The sequence below is a fragment of the Acinonyx jubatus genome, chromosome B3 (genome assembly GCF_027475565.1).
Source record: "Acinonyx jubatus isolate Ajub_Pintada_27869175 chromosome B3, VMU_Ajub_asm_v1.0, whole genome shotgun sequence".
Classification (NCBI taxonomy): domain Eukaryota; kingdom Metazoa; phylum Chordata; class Mammalia; order Carnivora; family Felidae; genus Acinonyx; species Acinonyx jubatus.
The window spans coordinates 98,587,493-98,605,480 of NC_069386.1; the positions used below are offsets into that span (position 1 = coordinate 98,587,493).

Genomic DNA, 17,988 nt, shown 5'->3' on the forward strand with positions numbered 1-17,988 from the left:
AGTTCCCTTCCTCCCCCCACCCCATTCTGTATATTCAGGGGCTCTCAATGCCAGAGAAAACAGCCCCTCTCATTTGTATAACACTAATAGTTTATAAACGCATTTTCGCACATATTATCTCTTTTAATTCTCACCAAGGCCTATGAGAAAGTGCTTTGTTTTTTTGTTTTTTGTTTTTTTAATTTCCATTTTGTAGACATCAAAAAACCCCCTTGGAAGGTCAAATTAGTTGTTCAAAAATCACACACACCAGGTTAAGTGACAGGGCCAGAATGCTGTTTTTTGTTTTTTTTTTTTTTAACGTTTATTTATTTTTGAGACAGAGAGAGACAGAGCATGAACGGGGGAGGGTCAGAGAGAGGGAGACACAGAATCTGAAACAGGCTCCAGGCTCAGCTGTCAGCACAGAGCCGATGCAGGGCTCGAACTCACGGACCGCGAGATCATGACCAGAGCCGAAGTTGGCCGCCTAACCGACTGAGCCACCCAGGCGCCCCCAGAATGCTGTTTTTTATTACTCTGGTATCCATTAGCATCTACTACAGCCTGAAGACAGCCAACATTATGGGAAAGCTATACCTAACAATGTCTAGTAATACTAGCAACACTTGATAGCCACAATGTATTATTAAAGGAGAGTGAGTAAAGAACAGTTTAGTGACTACTAAACGTGGAATGAAATCCTGGATGGAAAAAACCAAAGGCCATTACTGGAACAAGAGGCAAATTTGAATAGAGATGCGTATTAGACAATACAACTCAATCAATGTTTAATTCCCTGAATTCGATAACTGTAACATAATACGTAGAGAAAGTCCTTGTTCTTAGGTGATACATATTTTAAATATTCAGGAATGAAGGGTTATGATATCTGCAACTTACTGAAAGTGATTCAAAAAAATGTATGTGTGTATAGAGAAATCAAATGGCAAGATGCTAACTGGTGACCTAGGTGAAGATTATACCGTACTCAGTTATTACTACTGAATTTATAAGATTGAAATGTTGAAGATAAAAAGTAAAACATTAATATTCTCTAAGTTTTCTTAAATAGCTATTAGTCATCTCCAATGAGACCTTTTGTTAAGAAACTGAATTTTTTTTTTTCAACGTTTATTTTTGGGACAGAGAGAGACAGAGCATGAACAGGGGAGGGGGAGAGAGAGGGAGACACAGAATCGGAAACAGGCTCCAGGCTCTGAGCCATCAACCCAGAGCCTGACGCGGGGCTCGAACTCATGGACCGCGAGATCGTGACCTGGCTGAAGTCGGACGCTTAACCGACTGTGCCACCCAGGCGCCCCAAGAAACTGAATTTAAAAAGACACATTATTTTTAGTGCCTCTGTACGTTAACTCTAGTTGAATCAAACAGTATTGGTTCATTTAAAAAACAACAGGGTACAAAACATGGCAGCAAACAACACATAATATTTCTGAGGAACAGCTCATACTTTTTTAATGCTATGGCAATTTTTAGTAAAATTTACATACTGTCCTTAATCTTAAGAAGACTAACATCTGCTAAAAACAGGTAAAATCCAATGTCCAATTCTTATGGATCATTAACAGTATTCCAAAAAGAGTAGACATGCTGTCAGATAGTACATACTTAGCTAAAATTCAATCCATTTCAATATATATGATTTTATCATTGAGTGTTTCTCCCATCCCATTCCAAAAGATTTTTTTAACAATTTTTTGTAATCTTAATATATTTCACAATAAATGCAGTGAAGTTGCACCATGTACATTATTTTATTTCCATGAATTCAACCATAAGCCCTCAGGGAAAAACACTGTGGATTTCAATAGCATAGACACCATTTCACTAACAAACATGCCTTCCCCAAGGAGCACTAAGCACAAGTATGAGAATGGAGCTGTCCAGTTAACACATGCCTTTCTCCCTGTGTGCATCTTGCCAAGCTTCACTCCTAGTATTTAAAGGATTCTTGTGCAACAGATCCCACCAATGTAAGCCAACTCTTCACCTGGTGCTCAGCTAAAGAAATTTATTTTTAAAGTTTCTGAAGGAAACACTAACTACTTTGTACTTCTAGGAGACAATAAACGTATAACATAATTCATAACCACTTTAAGAGATTTTCAAAGGCTATTTTAACTAAAGTCTATTTTTTTGTCACATGTACTAACTTCACAACCTAACTCTCTCTGAACATGCAACTCCAACATAAATGTACACTATTATTTACACCAAGAACATAACACACTTCAATGCAAGGAGGACTTCTTTCTAAAGGCTACATTCAGAAACATTCCTTAAACTTTCTAGGTCAACTCCATGTATTTCTTTTTAGTTATTCCTGAGTCCACCAATTTGTACTTTCTTTCTCTATATTTTAACCTGATCTAACCGCACTTCTACATTCTTCCTACTCATAGACTCACAGCAAAAAAGAAACTCAGAAATCACGATCTAGGGGTGTCTGGGTGGCTCAGTCGGTTAAGCATCGGACTCTTGATCTTGACCTCAGCTCAGGTCATGCTCTTTCAGTTCGTGAGTTCGAGCCCCGTGAACTCACAAACTTGTAGACAGAAATCCAGAAAAGAAAAAAAAAAGTTCAGAAAAGACATTTATAAAGTGATGCTGAAACACAGTGAAACAAAGCAGCTCTTTGGCATTTAGAATCCTCAATACTAAGTTCTGAGTACTACTGAATAGAACAGTTTTAGTATTTCTTGATCTGCAGAGGAACATAAGGGAATCCCATAAAATTGGGCCTCTTCCTTACAAAACTTAGTTTTGAATACAATTAGCTTATCATTTTATTCTGATGTCTTATTTTTATAATTCTTATCCCTGATGTTCTTTATATTAACTCTACTTTTTTGTTTTTGTAAGTTGTATTTATTTAAGTAATGTCTACACCCAACATGGGGCTCAAATTCACAACCTTGAGATCAACAATCACATGCTCTTCTGACTGAGCCAGTCAGGGACCCCTTATTAACTCTTGACTTTAAAATAAAAAACACTCTACAGGTTTGAAAATTATTTTTAACAAAAAGTACAATAAATTTTTAAAATTCTATTTGAAGCTTTCAACCTGGATTTTTAAAAAATAATAAGGTAAAAATAACAATTTTTCATTTTCAGAATGAGGCATAAACATTGAGGGGACCACTGTGGAGATTATTTCTCTAAGTCAGCCTAAACTAAGTCATAGATAGAAAAAGTTTTCTGTGACATCAGGATAGAATTCTCTAAAGCCCGCTTCTTCATAGCATACACTCTATTTTCTTTTAAAAGGTCAGTGCAGAATAACATGAGTTTTACACTAAGATTTAAAGAAGCTTTTCAGATCTTTGAATCAAAGTCAGACATCAAAAAAATCATAGTTTTTTTTTTTTTTTTAATTTTTTCTTCAACGTTTTTTATTTATTTTTGGGACAGAGAGAGACAGAGCATGAACGGGGGAGGGGCAGAGAGAGAGGGAGACACAGAATCGGAAACAGGCTACAGGCTCTGAGCCATCAGCCCAGAGCCTGACGCGGGGCTCGAACTCACGGACCGCGAGATCGTGACCTGGCTGAAGTCGGACGCTTAACCAACTGCGCCACCCAGGCGCCCCAAAAAAATCATAGTTTAATGACCTTAAGTGTGAAAGTTCTTTATAAAATTCCAACCACGTCGGGGCATCTGGGTGGCTCCGTCGGTTAATCAGCGACTCTTGGTTTTAGTTCAGGTCATGATCTCGGGGTTCATGTGTTCAAGCCCCATGTCAGGCTCTACAGTGACAATGTGGGGCCTGTTTGGGATTCTCTCTGCCTCTCCCCCAGTCTCTCTCAAAATAAATAAACTTAAATAAATAAGTAAATAAAATAATGTTGCCAATACTACTAAGGAAGCATTATTTAGTTTTTTTTAGCTTGCTTAATTGAAGTGCCTAAGTTTGGGCTGAACACTATACCTTCACAATAAGGCTGACCTTCAAGGGCCAAACCCAGGAGTTGTGTCATGATCTGTTTCTGATCACAGACCTCGTTGAGAATCTAATGAAAGTTAAAAAGCCTCTTCTAGGGGTGCCTGAGTGGCTCAGTTCGTTAAGCATCTGACTTCGGCTCAGGTCATGATCTTGGAGTCCGTGAGTTCAAGCCCCGCATCGGGCTCTGTGCTGACAGCTCAGAGCCTGGAGCCTGCTTCAAATTCTGTGTCTCCCTCTCTGTCTGCCCCTCACCTGCTCGTGCTTTGTCTCTCTCTCTCTTCCAAAAATAAATAAACATTAAAAAAATATACAAAAAAAATAAAAAGCCTCTTCTCAAAATACTCCATATGTGCACATACAAATTTTTATTATTTTATTTTTAAAAAATATTTATTTATTTAAATAATCTCTACACCCAGCATGGGGCTTGAACCCACGACCCCAAGATCAAGAGTCACACGCTCTTCAGACTGAACCAGACTGACTCTTCAGACTGAACCAGACAGGAGCCCCACATACAGAATTTTAATACAATTTTGAAGGGAGGAGTCATCATACAATCTATCAATCCATAGAAATAATTGTTATCACTGGTTACACAAGAAGAAATCCTTAAAACTTAATGCTTCTGGTATTCATACAGATTCTGATGAGAGTAAGAACACCAGACAGGCATCTGGGATCTGAAGATGTTGGTGAAAGCTGCAATACCTTCTGTTCTATGGTACCATAACTTCCAAAGCCATAGAAGTCGGATTCTGGTAAATGTCCATCTCTGCTCAGCAATGCCAAGACTCATGACCCTGTGCCATATCCACCTCTTATCATCTAGATTCTGCAAGCTGCTTTCATCTACTGTAGTTGCTGACAAGTCCACCCAGCCCACCCTTTAAAACCTTCAGGGACACAATGTTTCAAAAGGCAAGCCACAGCAGTTTTAAGCAACTCTGAAGAAAGTTCCTTTTTAATTTGACTAACCTGGTTTGTAAATTTTAGATCCTGCCCTACTGAATTTCTCCTCTTCTCAGTACCAGTAGGTAACAAAATAGTTTACCATTCAAAGAATCTAATCCTAAAACCAGGAGCAAAAAATCATTTAGCTCTACTTTTACCAAACAGATAAGTCAGAATAATGATGAAAAGCACTTTCTATTTGGAAGTCAAAATGTAACAGATCACTACTGGTTCAGTTCAAGAAAAATGAAAGGTTTCCACGTACACAGCATTTCCCACTTTGCTGGGCTTCTTTCACTGCGTAAAAAATTAAAAAGTATCAACATGAAAAGATTCAGATTATAGTCAATATTAACATCAGTTCTGTCTGCAAATAGTTTATTCTCTATATCTCTATTTATGTCTGTGATTCTGCAATAAACAGTTCTAATCAATGCAGTATAAATATAGAAGTCATTATTTATTCATCAGAAAAAGACTGGCTTTCAAGAACTGTAAGCTGTCTCAGTCACCTTCAACAGCTCCTTTTTCATAATAAGAAACATCTCTTATTGAAACCAGTGTATTAATAAGGTCCACTGATCATATATAAGCAATCTGACACAAATGCTTGTTTCCTTTGAAAACAAAGGAAACACTAATAATTATATTTGTTATTTTCTTCCTTAAATTATCCCACACTAGTGCTGGACAAAAAAGATTCACAAGTATTTTACAAACAGTGATTGATGCAGTCAATCAGATAGGAAAATGTTAACCAACAGTTAATTGGATTAACACTAGGGCAAAAATCTCACTCTCTCCTCTCAAAGGACTACCCAGGGGGGCTCGCTTTCCTGGGCTCTGTCTCAGCCCAACAATGCACAGTCCTAAGGAAGAGTCTACCTGGTAAGGAGCTTCTTTTAGGTCCTTCAGTAATTAAACTTCCTGCAGAGATACAAAGAACGTCCACTTAAATGAATTTTGGCCTTATTTTGCAAATTCCATTGGGGCACTATTACCCTAAATTTACAGGGTAGGTATACAACAATCCCTGAGTTAAGAAATATGTTTCCTGATAAATAACCACTTCTCTAATTTTCCAGAGTGCCTTGAAGAATAAATACTGTGTTTAAATAAAGACCCCCTCCCCCCCCCCAAAGGCAGTGCCACACCTCACCTTATCAGAACTGCAAGACATACAAAAGGCATGTTAAACTCAGGAAGTCGGACCTCTGAGCATTTCTCTTGTGATAAAATCATCTATACAAACATTTCAGTTGATTTTTAAAACTGAAAATTCCATCACAAGCAAAATATGCACAGCAGAATTTTCTTACAGTCCATATTATTGGATACCCTAGTATTTCAACCTTGTCAGTTTTAAATCAATGTGGTATATACATTTGTACCCAAGCAAATACTGAGTCCTGAATTAGTTTAATTATGCCTGTTTTTTAAGCACAAAATTCTTTTATGAGCTTGTTAATATACAACTGAACACTCGAAACAGCTTATTTAAAGCAGGACTACAGATAGTCAAACACTGCCCCACCCCTCGTAAGAGTGGATGACTGGAACATTTTAATACACTCCATCACGTAGTAGCACAGCTATAAGAACCTTCATACTGGCACCAGAAGTTACACATTTTCCAGTACAGTTTATACTTCAAAGAATTTCTGCATCATCCTCAATACCAGATGTCGCCAACATTCAGGTACACTGAAGGCAAGTTATTGATAACCACAAGCCCTGTTAACGTCCCCCTTTCAACATAAACTTGCGCACTTTTCTCATTTCTTTCAACGTGAAGTCGCTGAATGCAAAGAAATAGAGTGTTTTCGCAATTTTAACTGTTTACGCAATTAAGTTTATTAATTGGAAGGCTGGAATCACTACATTATGAAATTTTCAAACAGTAACGACGTAAAACAAGATACAAAAGTGAAAAAGTCTGTTTCCTGAAACACTGAAAGACCTTTGAGTTTTGCAAAGTATTTGCGGGATTCCAAGCAGGATTTCCAAAATCCACCCCTCCCCCAGCCGCCTCCCCCTCTCCGCAGCCTCAGTCTGGAGGTCGTTATCTTGCCGCGGCTGGGATGCTACTCACCGAGTTTTTCCACCAACTTGAGCATCACCCCTCCAATGTGCACTTCCCCGGTCACTCTTAGGGTGACATCGCGGTTCAGATCCGTCACATGGACGCTCAGTTCCCACGTCCCATCGGCGTAGCAGCCATCTGGCATCCTTATCCCGTCCAGAGCCATGGCTCCTTCCTGCGAGCACGGAGGAAATGGCTCTCGTAAGCGTCACTCCCCCAAAGGAAGGCAAGTCCCACCGAATTCGCAGGGTCCGCCGCGGAGCGGGAGAAGGCGGAGGCCCCGAGGGTTTCCGCACGAGCTCGGGAGCGCGGCGGCGGGCGGGAGCGCGGGCGGATGGTGCGCCCCGCGCCCTTCCCGGCGGCCGCCCGCGCTCCCGCCACGGCGGCGGCCCTCGGCCGGACTCGGCGCCGCCCGCCCGCCCCGCGCGGCCCCAGCCTAGCGGCCCTCGCCTAGCGGACCGCGGCGGGCTTCACCTGCCGTACTGCCGGCCGCGGGGCGACGCCGCCCGCCGGCCCCACGTCCCTCCTCCCCGCCCGCTCTCCCCCTCGGGTCCCCGCCGGGGTCCCGGCCCCTCTCACCGCGCGCTCCTCGCGCTCCCGGCCCGGGGCTCGCGCGGCAACAGGCGCGGGGGGCGGCGGCTCGAGGGGCGGCGGCGCCCGGACCCCCTCCTCAGCCGGCGAAGCGCTGCCTCCCGGCTGGAGCGACTAATGGAGTCCTGTCGTCGCGGCCCCTAGCCTCCCTCCCGGCGCTCCACCCCTCTCTCCCCGCCCCCTCAGTCGGACGGCTCGGGCTGGGCGCGCCTGCTCCCTCCTCCTCCGCCCGGACGAGCAGTCGCGAGCGGGCCGGACCGCCTCGCCCCCTCCCCCACTGTCCCCCGCGGCCGCGCCGCGGGCTAGGGGCCGCGCGGACTCCCGGGCTGGGGCGGGGGGGAGGGCGGGGCGGCGCGCGCGGTGGTGGGGGGAGCCGAGCGGGGGAGGCGGGGGGCGCCCGCGGCGCAGCAATCTCAGCCCCGCCGAGCCGCTGCCCTTTTATGGAAATGAAGGACCGGGAGTAGGGATTGAATCCAACATCCGGGCTCTCGGCGGCGGGACCTGAGGAGGGGGAGCGAGGGGAGCGCGGGCGGCCTCCCGCGGGGGCGCGGTGGGCGGCCGGGCGCTGCGTTCCGCGCTCGGGCCTCGGGCTTGGCCGGGGCCCGTGGCGGTGGGTGTCTGTGCGTCCAGCGGGAGAAGTGGGCTTGTCCGTGAGAAACGGCCACAGGAAATTCCCAGGGCAAGGTCGTGTGGAGGGAACAAAGTCCCCCGCCCCCTCCCCACGCCTGGAGCCGGTCCCGAAGTCTCGGGGCGGGAAGAGGTGCCACCCTCCGGGAGCTGGAGAGAGGGGTTTGGGAAGTGAAAACTTTAGGAAGTAAATGGCTAAGCTAGCTGCATGAACATCCCACAAAAGAATGAGAAAACCCGGAGGGAGGCGAACCACAGAAACTGCTTTGCAAGCAATGTCCGGCACAATCAGCAACTCCTACTGGACTCCCAAGAGTTTGCGCTGTTAACCCGTTCGCAAGCTCCAGCCAGAAGCGACTCAAATACCCTTACGATGGTCACTGGGGGGCGCGGGGGATGCAGTACTTTCAGAAACTTTCCCCAGCTGCTCCAGCTTTTTGTATTTCTGTATCTTTATACGCAGCTTAGAAGTAACAGTCTAAGTCTTTTAGATGGCTAAACATCTTCTACCCCACCCTCGGCCACACCTTGAAAGAATTCTAATGGCTCAGGAACGGTGCCAGCAGGTTCAGGGAAGAACTAGAGAACTTTACCTGTTGAGACTGACTAGTGATAGAAAAAGGTCCCCTCCTGCGTCCTACTCTACTTCCAGTTCCCCAATTTACTGTTGCATTCAATTCAGAAACATCCATCCAGGAACCTGCCTTGTTGGCAAACGCGTGCCTTGAAAAATTCAGGTCAGGAAGACACAGCTAAGGTATCTCAGGGCCCATAAAAGACCCCAGTTTTCAATTACTTTGAAGAGGAACCTACTAGGCAAATAACCCTTTTGTTCATCAACGCAATTGGGAAACGAGGTTAGAGGCTTCAAGAAAAGGGTGGGACCCGTGAAAGCGAGAAAGGAAAGCAACGGAATTCAGATGCCAGAGGTTTGGCATAAAAAATAGGGAAAACCACTACAGTATTTTCAGCTAGTCATCATGGAGAAATTGATGCCTCAAGTCGGTAGTCTCTCCACTCTCCCAATTATTTCTACTCATAGAGGGAGGTTCCAGACAATTCTCTTGGAAAGCAATATGAATGTCCAGAGAGGAGGGAATATTTGGGTGAATTATGGTGTTAAAAATATACAGGAAAACGTTAATAAAATAGGGAATTACTTGTTAGGGTGAAAAAAACCTGTACTTGTGGCTGTAACATCACAAGCTTATCTATTCTCAAATATTCAGAGAAAAAAGACTGGAAGGAAATACACCAGGATGTTAACAAGCTGTCTGGGTGTTGAGATCATGGGAGATTTTTTTCTTCGTCATTTTCTAAGACCCCAAAGCTTTGCATTCAGAACTTTTCTATCACTACCTTAAATTTCATCCAGCATCTCAATTTCTCTGTGCATGCCATTACATTCACAATGATGGAATAGGTATTTGACTCACAGCAGGATTTTCAGGGGTTTCCTTTTGTGTTTTTTAATGTCCCCAAATGAAACATGAGTTCTTTGAGAGCAGGGACTTCAAATTCTTTGCATTGCCCACAAATTTAGCTTGAAAACGAAGGAAATGGAAAACATGCTGGCATCAAATCAATACAAACGTCAAAGAAAGTGTAGGCGGTGGAGAAACCTCATTATCAGAGAAATCCTGGCTTTTACATTTTAGGTGTTTGTTTATTTCCACATCTTATCTTAAAAATATTTGGGGAAAGGTATAAGGATGCAAGAACTATGAGATAGCATGCATTATGAATGGCACAAAATGAGGGAGAGGGAGGGAGCAGGTGGAAAATGGAAGGATAGAGCTTTATAATGGAGCCAGGAATGAGACTAAGAATTGTACCTTAAGGACTTTTGTAAGTGTTCCAGTAAGTTCCAAATAACTACTGCTTCTCAAATACGCCTTTACAGAACCAAAAATATCCATGTCCTTTCTGAATATTCCCTTTCCTTCAGACAGATTGGTCGAAGCTGTCATGTCTCAGAAACCCTTTTAACACTCACTTTCCACATTCTCGTTCTTTTCTCGCTCTCCAGTGAGTTACTTTCTGAACAACCTCCCACCACAGTGTCTATTGCTCTGACTACTGCACACTTCTGTGAACGTTCCCTACATTTAGTGACAGAGGAGGATGGTTAATGCTGTAAATAACAACTCCATTTCTTAACATGTGAAATTACTTAATTATAGCGTGACAAGAGACTTTTCTTTTAGACGTTTTCTGCAGAAAACCAGTAGTTTATATTTGAGCAGTATAGAGCACAGGAAGGCAGTGACCCTGTGTTAAGTACCATTGGAGGAATAATTAGATTAGGATGGGTGCAGCTGGTCTCTTCCGGCCTTCTTTTTGAGTATTTCAAGCTGGCGCATGTTTTGAAGATGAAAGAGTCAGACTCCAATTGCTGAAACTGGGAATTTTTTTTCCAGTGTATCAAGCGAGACTTTCAAGTGCATTTCTTAAATGTTTACTTCTACCTAATGTTTTCCACTGTATTCATGTGTGGAATCTTATCTGAAATCCCCCACTAGAAGCCCTAAGACAATGCAATACTTGTGGTACTTACATCATGCTGAAAAGTAGCCGAGAACTCCAGTGTTTGGAAGAACAGCCCAAGCACTGAAAGCAGCAATATCCAAATAAGGTACCAAGCACTGGTCTTAGATTTAGACCAAATGATACCTCACAGATCTGCCGTCAAATGCAGCCCTCAGACTTGGTAATCCACAGGCTGACTTCAGCTTTTTCTCTGAACCTACTTAAACTGTGCTTTATATTTCTAAAAGGTTAACACAACATATATCTACTGGGCTTGAAAGAATGAGAGGTTGGGTGATAGGAAAAACTAAGAGAAGGTTTGTGTGAGTATGAATGTGTAAGGGTGGCTAAAAATGCACTTTAAAATGCCATATGAGGCCAGCAAGATGAAATGTAATGAATTATTCTTGTCAAATACCAGGTGAGCAGAATTCTTTGTCCCAGGGATTGCCAAAAATGGAACATACTGGTAAAGCTACTAAGAAAGTAGAAATCAAGGGGCATGGAGTGTGAGCTAAGAATGGGAAGGAAGGTTGCAAAGGCCATTTTTTTTTTCAATATGTAGAAGTGGCGGTCATGGCAAACAGCAAGAAAAGGACTGGCAAATCTGGAATCGAGGAAGATTTTCTAGGGGTGAGGATGTTTCCACACAGACCTAAAGGAGGACTCTGAGATAGGCAATGAAATCTCTACTTCAAGGGGAAACAAATGTGCTTACTTGTATTTACTGCTCTGGAGTACAGACAATTTTTTTGTAGGAAACCATGCTGGGTGATACTAGAAAAATTTTTTTGAACATCATAACATCTTGGGAAATATTCTGTCCTTGACAAAAATATGAAGAGTTCATACATAGGCTCACACAAAGTAGCTAATTGTGTACTTAGTACAGTGAATGGCACTGAGACAGACATGTAGACATATAACACCTGTCACAAGGTCTTAAAGGAACATCTATCTAACGTAGGAGGCTTCTATTTAAAACATCATAAAAGATATCCACATGCAAAAAGAATAAATTAGGTCCCTACCTTACACTGTATACAAAAATTAACTCAAAATTGATCATAGACCTAAAGTTAAGATCTAAACTATAAAATTCTTAGAAGAAGACATAGGAATAAACTGTTGTAACCTTGGATTAGGCAATGGCTTCTTAGATAAGACATCAAAGCAAATGCAACAAAAGAAAAAACTATACTGGATCTTATCAAAATAAAAAAATACCTAAGTTTCAAAAGATAGCATCAAAAATGTGAGAAAAGAACCCACAAAATGGGAAAAATTTTGTAAATCATAGATATTTTAAGGGACTTATATCTAGAATATATAAAGAGCTGTTATAAATCAACAACAAGACAAATAACTTGATTAAAATGAGCAAATCTGAATAGACAGTTCTCCAAAGAGGATATACAAATGGTCAATGAGCACATAAATTGATGCTCAACATTAGGCACCAAGGGAGTCCAAATCAAAACCACAATGAGACAACACCTCATACCCACTAGAATGATATAATAAAAAAGAGACAATAACAAGTGTTGGCTAGGATGTGGAGAAATTGCAGCCCTCTACTGGTGGGAATTCAAAATAGCTAGCTGTTTGGAAAAACAGTGTGGCAGTTCCTCAGAACATTAAATACAGAGTATCATATACCCCAGCAATTGTACTCTTAGGTATATACCAAGAGAGTTGAAAACAAATGTCCACACAAATATTTGTATACAAATAAAAATAGCCAAAAGATTGAAACAACCTAAATATCTTTCCTTTGTCATTTAAAAGACATTTGGATGTTTCCATCTTTTGGCTATTATCAATATTTGTATACAAGTATTTAAAGAAATGATTCATGAAAAAAAATCAGAAGGGAGAAAAACTATCACTCTAACATCTAAATTGTGAAGTACGAATCCACTACAAGGACTATGATAACCTCCAAAAGAAGGTCATCACTGACGTCATGGAACATTTTATGAAGAAAAGAAATCTAACTGGATCTGGAGGAGTAGATGGAGTCAGGCCTACTGAGAGGAGTAGTGTGTGAAATCATGAAATCACGAGGCAGACATGAGCATATATGCTCACCAGTCACAGAGAAGAAAGGAAGAAATGCTAAGGAGATGCTCTGGGGAAGAGTGGGCATAGAGTGAGGCCAGATAAGGTAGGACAGAAGTTTAGACTCTGAGACAGAAAACAGCAAGCCATTAAAAAGTCAGTGCATGGTGGGGGCACCTGGGTGGCTCACTCAGTTGAGCATCTAACTTTGGCTTAGGTCATGATCTCATGGGTTGTGGGTTAGAGCTCCACGTGGGGCTCGGTGCTGACAGCTCAGAGCCTGGAGCCTGCTTTGGATTCTGTGCCTCCCACTCTCTCTGCCCCTCCCCCACTCAGGCTCTGTCTCTCAAAAATAACCATTTAAAAAAAATTTTTTTTAAGTCCCTGCATGGTAGTAATATCATGAAAACAATGTTGAAATAAGATTAATCCAGTAAAAATATGCATGCTGGATTGGAAGAGCGAGGGACTAGAATCCAGAAAGTTGGCTTGGAATCTGTTCATAACTTAGATGTAAGAAAAAGTCTTTGGCTGGTAAGGTAAGTAATAGGGGTTGAGGGGTGGAGGGAATTCCAAAAGAGATATTATCAAAAAGCTTTTGAACATTTTTTATATTCTAAGTAGTATGCACTTTATATGTTCGTTACAACAACCCGGAGTTTTTATTATTATCCTTATTTAGTGTGTGTTACTTGACGGCCAGAGAACCAGGACTAAAACCTAGGTCTGAAAAAAAAAAAAAGTCATAAGTGCTTCAAAGTTTTTATGTTTGGGTGATCAGGCAGGAAGAACAGTTGGGTGACTGAGCGGAGAAACAGAAATAGGAAGGAGATGATTTCAGGGAGCAAGGGGAAGATGAGATGTTTTAAAAATGAAATATTGAACTTGGGGTGAGAGCCATATATCCCAGTGGAAACATTTAGAGGGCAATTAGGTACATAAGCCGGTCTATCTTGTAAGAGGCTCAGATCACAGAGAAAAATCAGCAGCACAGGGGCAAGCCTGAAGAGATGGTTCAACTCCCAAAGGAGACTGACTTGTGGGTAACTTGCTCTCTAAAGGCAGAAGCTGGAAGAGGAGTCATCTAAAGCAATTGAGGAAGGGATCAGAGGTGAAAAAAATCAGGTTAGTTCAGTGTCAGGCAAGCCAAAATAAGGAAGGGGTGGGGGGAGGAAAAGGAAAGGAAGGAAAAGGGGGAAATAAGGAACCATTTCAAGAAGGAAAAGGTGGTCAGTAGTATCAAAGGTGCAGAGAAGTCCAGGAGAATAAAGAGTAATTGAAGAAAACAAAGACTGGCAAAAATCATTTTACAGCTGACTGAAGACAGGACTACAAGAACTAGTATGGTAATTTGGAGGTGCCCCAGGAGCAAAGACAGTTTTTCAAAACAAGGGAGACCGGAGCATGCATAAAGACCATGGAAATTATAACAGGGAAATAGTTTCTTTAAACCAAGATGCCACTGGGATGTTTTGGGATAATTCCAAAGATTCGGGGAAATAGGAACAGCCCTAACCACAACAGAAGAAATACACGCCAGTTTCCAAGGTTTGGGTTGGGTTATTGGAAGGCTCTGACCATCTTATAGAAGTGGATACACCCAGCAAATCGTGCATAAACTTATTTATTAGTTCTTAAACTTATTTATTAGTTCTTATTTATTTTTGAGAGAGAGAGGGAGGGAGGGGCAGAGAGAGAGGAAGACGGAAGATCTGAAGTGGGCTCTGTGCTGACAGCAGCGAGCCTGATGTGGGGCTTGAACTCACAAACCATGAGATCGTGGCCTGAGCCCAAGCCAGACGCTTAACTGACTGAGCCACTCGGACATCCCTAAACATATTTAAAGAAATATTTAGTATTAGCCAACAAGGGGGTTGGCTGGCTGGGTTATTGTGCTGTTCAATGGATGCCCTCCCAGGAGGTCAGATTGGGGCCAGGATGTAAGAAAGGAAGGATATGATTAAGAGATTATTTCAGTACAACTAGGGCAGAGATTCCAAGGCGCATAAGGGAGAACCAATGGTGACAGCACAGATGCCAATTTGCCCAGGCACAGAGGTGCTCCTGGGGACCCGCTGGCCCGGGACAGTATAGTCACCACTTGCAGATCACTGCAAGGCCACAGGCCAAGCTGTCTTCATGCCATCAATTCCTACAACACACCAGACACTGACTTGCTCCAGAGTTTCCCTGTTAACGAACACCCTAGTCTCCTCCCTGATTTCAGTGTTATTTAGTGTTTAGCTGGTTCCTCCCAAGTTTCAGTGCTAGGTAAACCACTGTCTCCCAACCCCCTTTCTGTGAAATGATCCCTACTCTTTTTGTGCTTTGTGTTAGTGTCCTCTTCACAGGTATAAACCTTCAATTCTTTCCAATCCAGGAGTTGCACTTCCACTAAAAGAGCCAAACCAGAAAGTCACCAGAAGGACAAAAGTGCTTTTTATCTACTTGCTCCTAAGAAGGTGCTCAGGTGACAGAGAATTGGCTGCAGCTTAACATCACCATCTGGTGCCTGGGAGGTGTCACTGCAAATCTGTTCTGTCCTTTGAACTGCATTCAACAAATTATTAAGAACTTAGTAAATAAATGGAAAAAGCGTCCCTGCACCCATTAAAAGATAAACTCTTTATTTTTGGATCTCATCCTGTCTTTCACACTGTGCTTTTGGAGGTATCCACCCTATTCCCACATCAGAAATTTTTCCTGCTGCATCTAATTCTCCCTTTCCTTCCAGATCATTGTCATTGCCCTATAAACTGACTCCAGCATCTCCATTTAAAGGAAGAAAGGAAAAGGTCTCTTTTGATCACAAGGATCCCTCCACTACCCATTCACTGCTCTGGTCCCCTTGAACACAAAACCACTTAGAGACGATACCTACATGCAACATGTCTACTTCTTCAATCCTAAATCTCTTTGTAACTCAGCCCCACACTGGTCTGTTTCCACCACTGCCCTGCAACCTTTCTTTCGGTCACTAATGACCTCTGTGTTGCAAAACACATGGTGCTCTCTTTCAAAACGCGCCCTCCTCTTGGAATTTGGAAATTGCCATGTCCTTGTTTGCCTTCTACCTCTCTGTCTTCTTTTTTTTATATTTCTCTGCTGGCTTCTTCTCCTCTAGCCCATGTCTAAATTCAGCACAGCAGGTGTGGGACCCTGTCTGGGCCCTCTTTTCTTCTCTACATACGTTTTCTCTCTGGCTGATCTCCTCCTACCTTGACACTTACAAAACTGCCTCTGTGCTGATGATTCCCAAATGTTCAGCCCAGACCTGTCCTTGGGGCTCTGGACTTGGAGATCAGTGTGTGACAGGCATTTCAAACCGACACAAGCAATGTGAAAATTGGCTCTCCCCCAACATCTACCCCTGTTCCAGTATTTTTCATCTCAGGAAACAACGCTGCTATCCATCTATTTGCTCAGCCTAAAAATAAGGTATCAGCCTTGATTTCCCACCTTGCTTTACCACCCCTCCTCCAGTGGCTAATTTAATGCTAAGTCTGTCTCTGAAATAGATCCCAAGTTGATCCATTTCTCTGCATCTCCACCATCACCACCCTAGTCCCAGCCACTATCTTCTCACTTGGATTATTTATTCAGTAGCCTCCTAAGTGGCCTCTCTGCTCTTTCCCTCTTCAGTCCATTTCCTACACAGTGGCTAGAGTGATCCTTTACATGTGCAAATCACAACCTTAACTCTTCTCTTAGAAACATCAAGGGTTTTCCATCAAACTTAGGATAAAACCCGAACTCCTTACAATGGCTTAAAAGACATCACAGGATCTGGGTCAACCTACCTGGCTGACTTCCTGCTCACTGTGTCCAGTTAGCCTCCTCACTCTTCTGTCTTAGTACTTGCCATTCCCCCATGCCTCCAGCCTTTTCTCTGGCTCTTCCCATGACTCCATCTTTCTCAGCCCCAGCATCATCTCTTCAGAGAGGCCACGCACTTTATAGTAACCTTTGTCCCCACTCCCAAGTTACTTTCTATTTCCTCATCTGCTTTTTTTCTTCCATAAAATTTACCAAAACTTGAAATTATCTCATCTGTTAGCTTGTCTCCATCCCACCCAGCCTTCCCCTCTGCCATTACAATGTCAGCAGTTTGAAGGGAACTTCCAATTGCATTGTGATGACTGGCTCCCTGGGCACCATCAGTGTTGCAGGTCCACATGAATGGAGGTCCTTGTGGCAAGCTGCCCTCCTCTGCCTTGTTCATAGCCTCCAGCACCTAGCACAGTGCCTACCACACGGAAAGTGCTCCGTAGTTGTGATATGAATGAAAGAATGAAATGTAGATGATCCCAAACATACACCTCAGATCCATGCCTCCAAGAAATGTAAATTCTAGGAGATCATTAGAACCAAGAGTATAAACATCACATAGAAATATTGATGTGGCCTGGGTGTCTCAGTCGGTTCAGGGTCCGACTTCAGCTCAGGTCATGATCTCATGGTTCATGAGTTCCAGCCCTGCATCGGGCTCTCTGCTGTCAGCACAGAGCCTGCTTCAGATCTTCTGTCTCCCCCTCTCTCTGACCCTCCTCCACTCACACTCTGTCTCAAAAATAAACAAACATTAAAAAAAAAAGAAATGATGTGTTTCTCAGGGCCATGTGCATATTTAGTAGCATGGTGCCTCTGATCTTTGAGCTGTAAACAAGTGTATCAATGGACATAGGTACTGTCCTCATCTTCACAAGAGAATAGTCCACTTGAGAAAATCAGTTTGAATTCAAGCCATGAGGTTTTTTCCTCTGAGTGTTAAAAAAAAAAAAAAGTATTTTCCACTCTTCTCCACTGTCTTTGAATAGTCAACCTTAGCCCCTTCCAAACTAGACTCACTCCTCCCTCTCCCATGACTTCATCTCCTATTTGCCATTGAACATTGAAGCCATCTGGGTAGACACTTCTTGACCTGTGCTACCAAACCTTTAACCCTGCCTGCTTCTGCACAAGGTGCCCTCTCCTCCTTTGCTGCCATTAGGCAGAGGAGACATCGAGTTCTTATTAAAGGTTAATCCACCTGCGCCCTGCATTCTATTTCCTCCTATTCTGGATTCATAAATTCTCAATTATCCATCTCTGGGGGCTTCAGACCCCCTCCTTAATGCTGAGACTTTGTATCAGCATTTAAATATGCTCAACATTTTAATGTCTTCCCCAACATTTGAAAGGCTGGATGGAGGAC

The 17,988-nt window shown here is 42.8% G+C and overlaps 1 protein-coding gene across 6 annotated transcripts in view; it reads right to left on the reverse strand.

Moving 5' to 3' along the window:
* FERMT2 (FERM domain containing kindlin 2) overlaps positions 1-7,152 on the reverse strand; it is an 83,515-nt gene extending 76,363 nt beyond the window's left edge. For all 6 annotated transcript variants that reach the window (XM_027065726.2, XM_027065725.2, XM_027065723.2 and 3 more), the window contains exon 1: positions 6,996-7,152. In XM_027065726.2, coding sequence (XP_026921527.1) covers positions 6,996-7,152 — 157 coding nt within the window. The remainder of the gene's footprint in view (positions 1-6,995) is intronic.
* Positions 7,153-17,988: the final 10,836 nt, after the last annotated feature.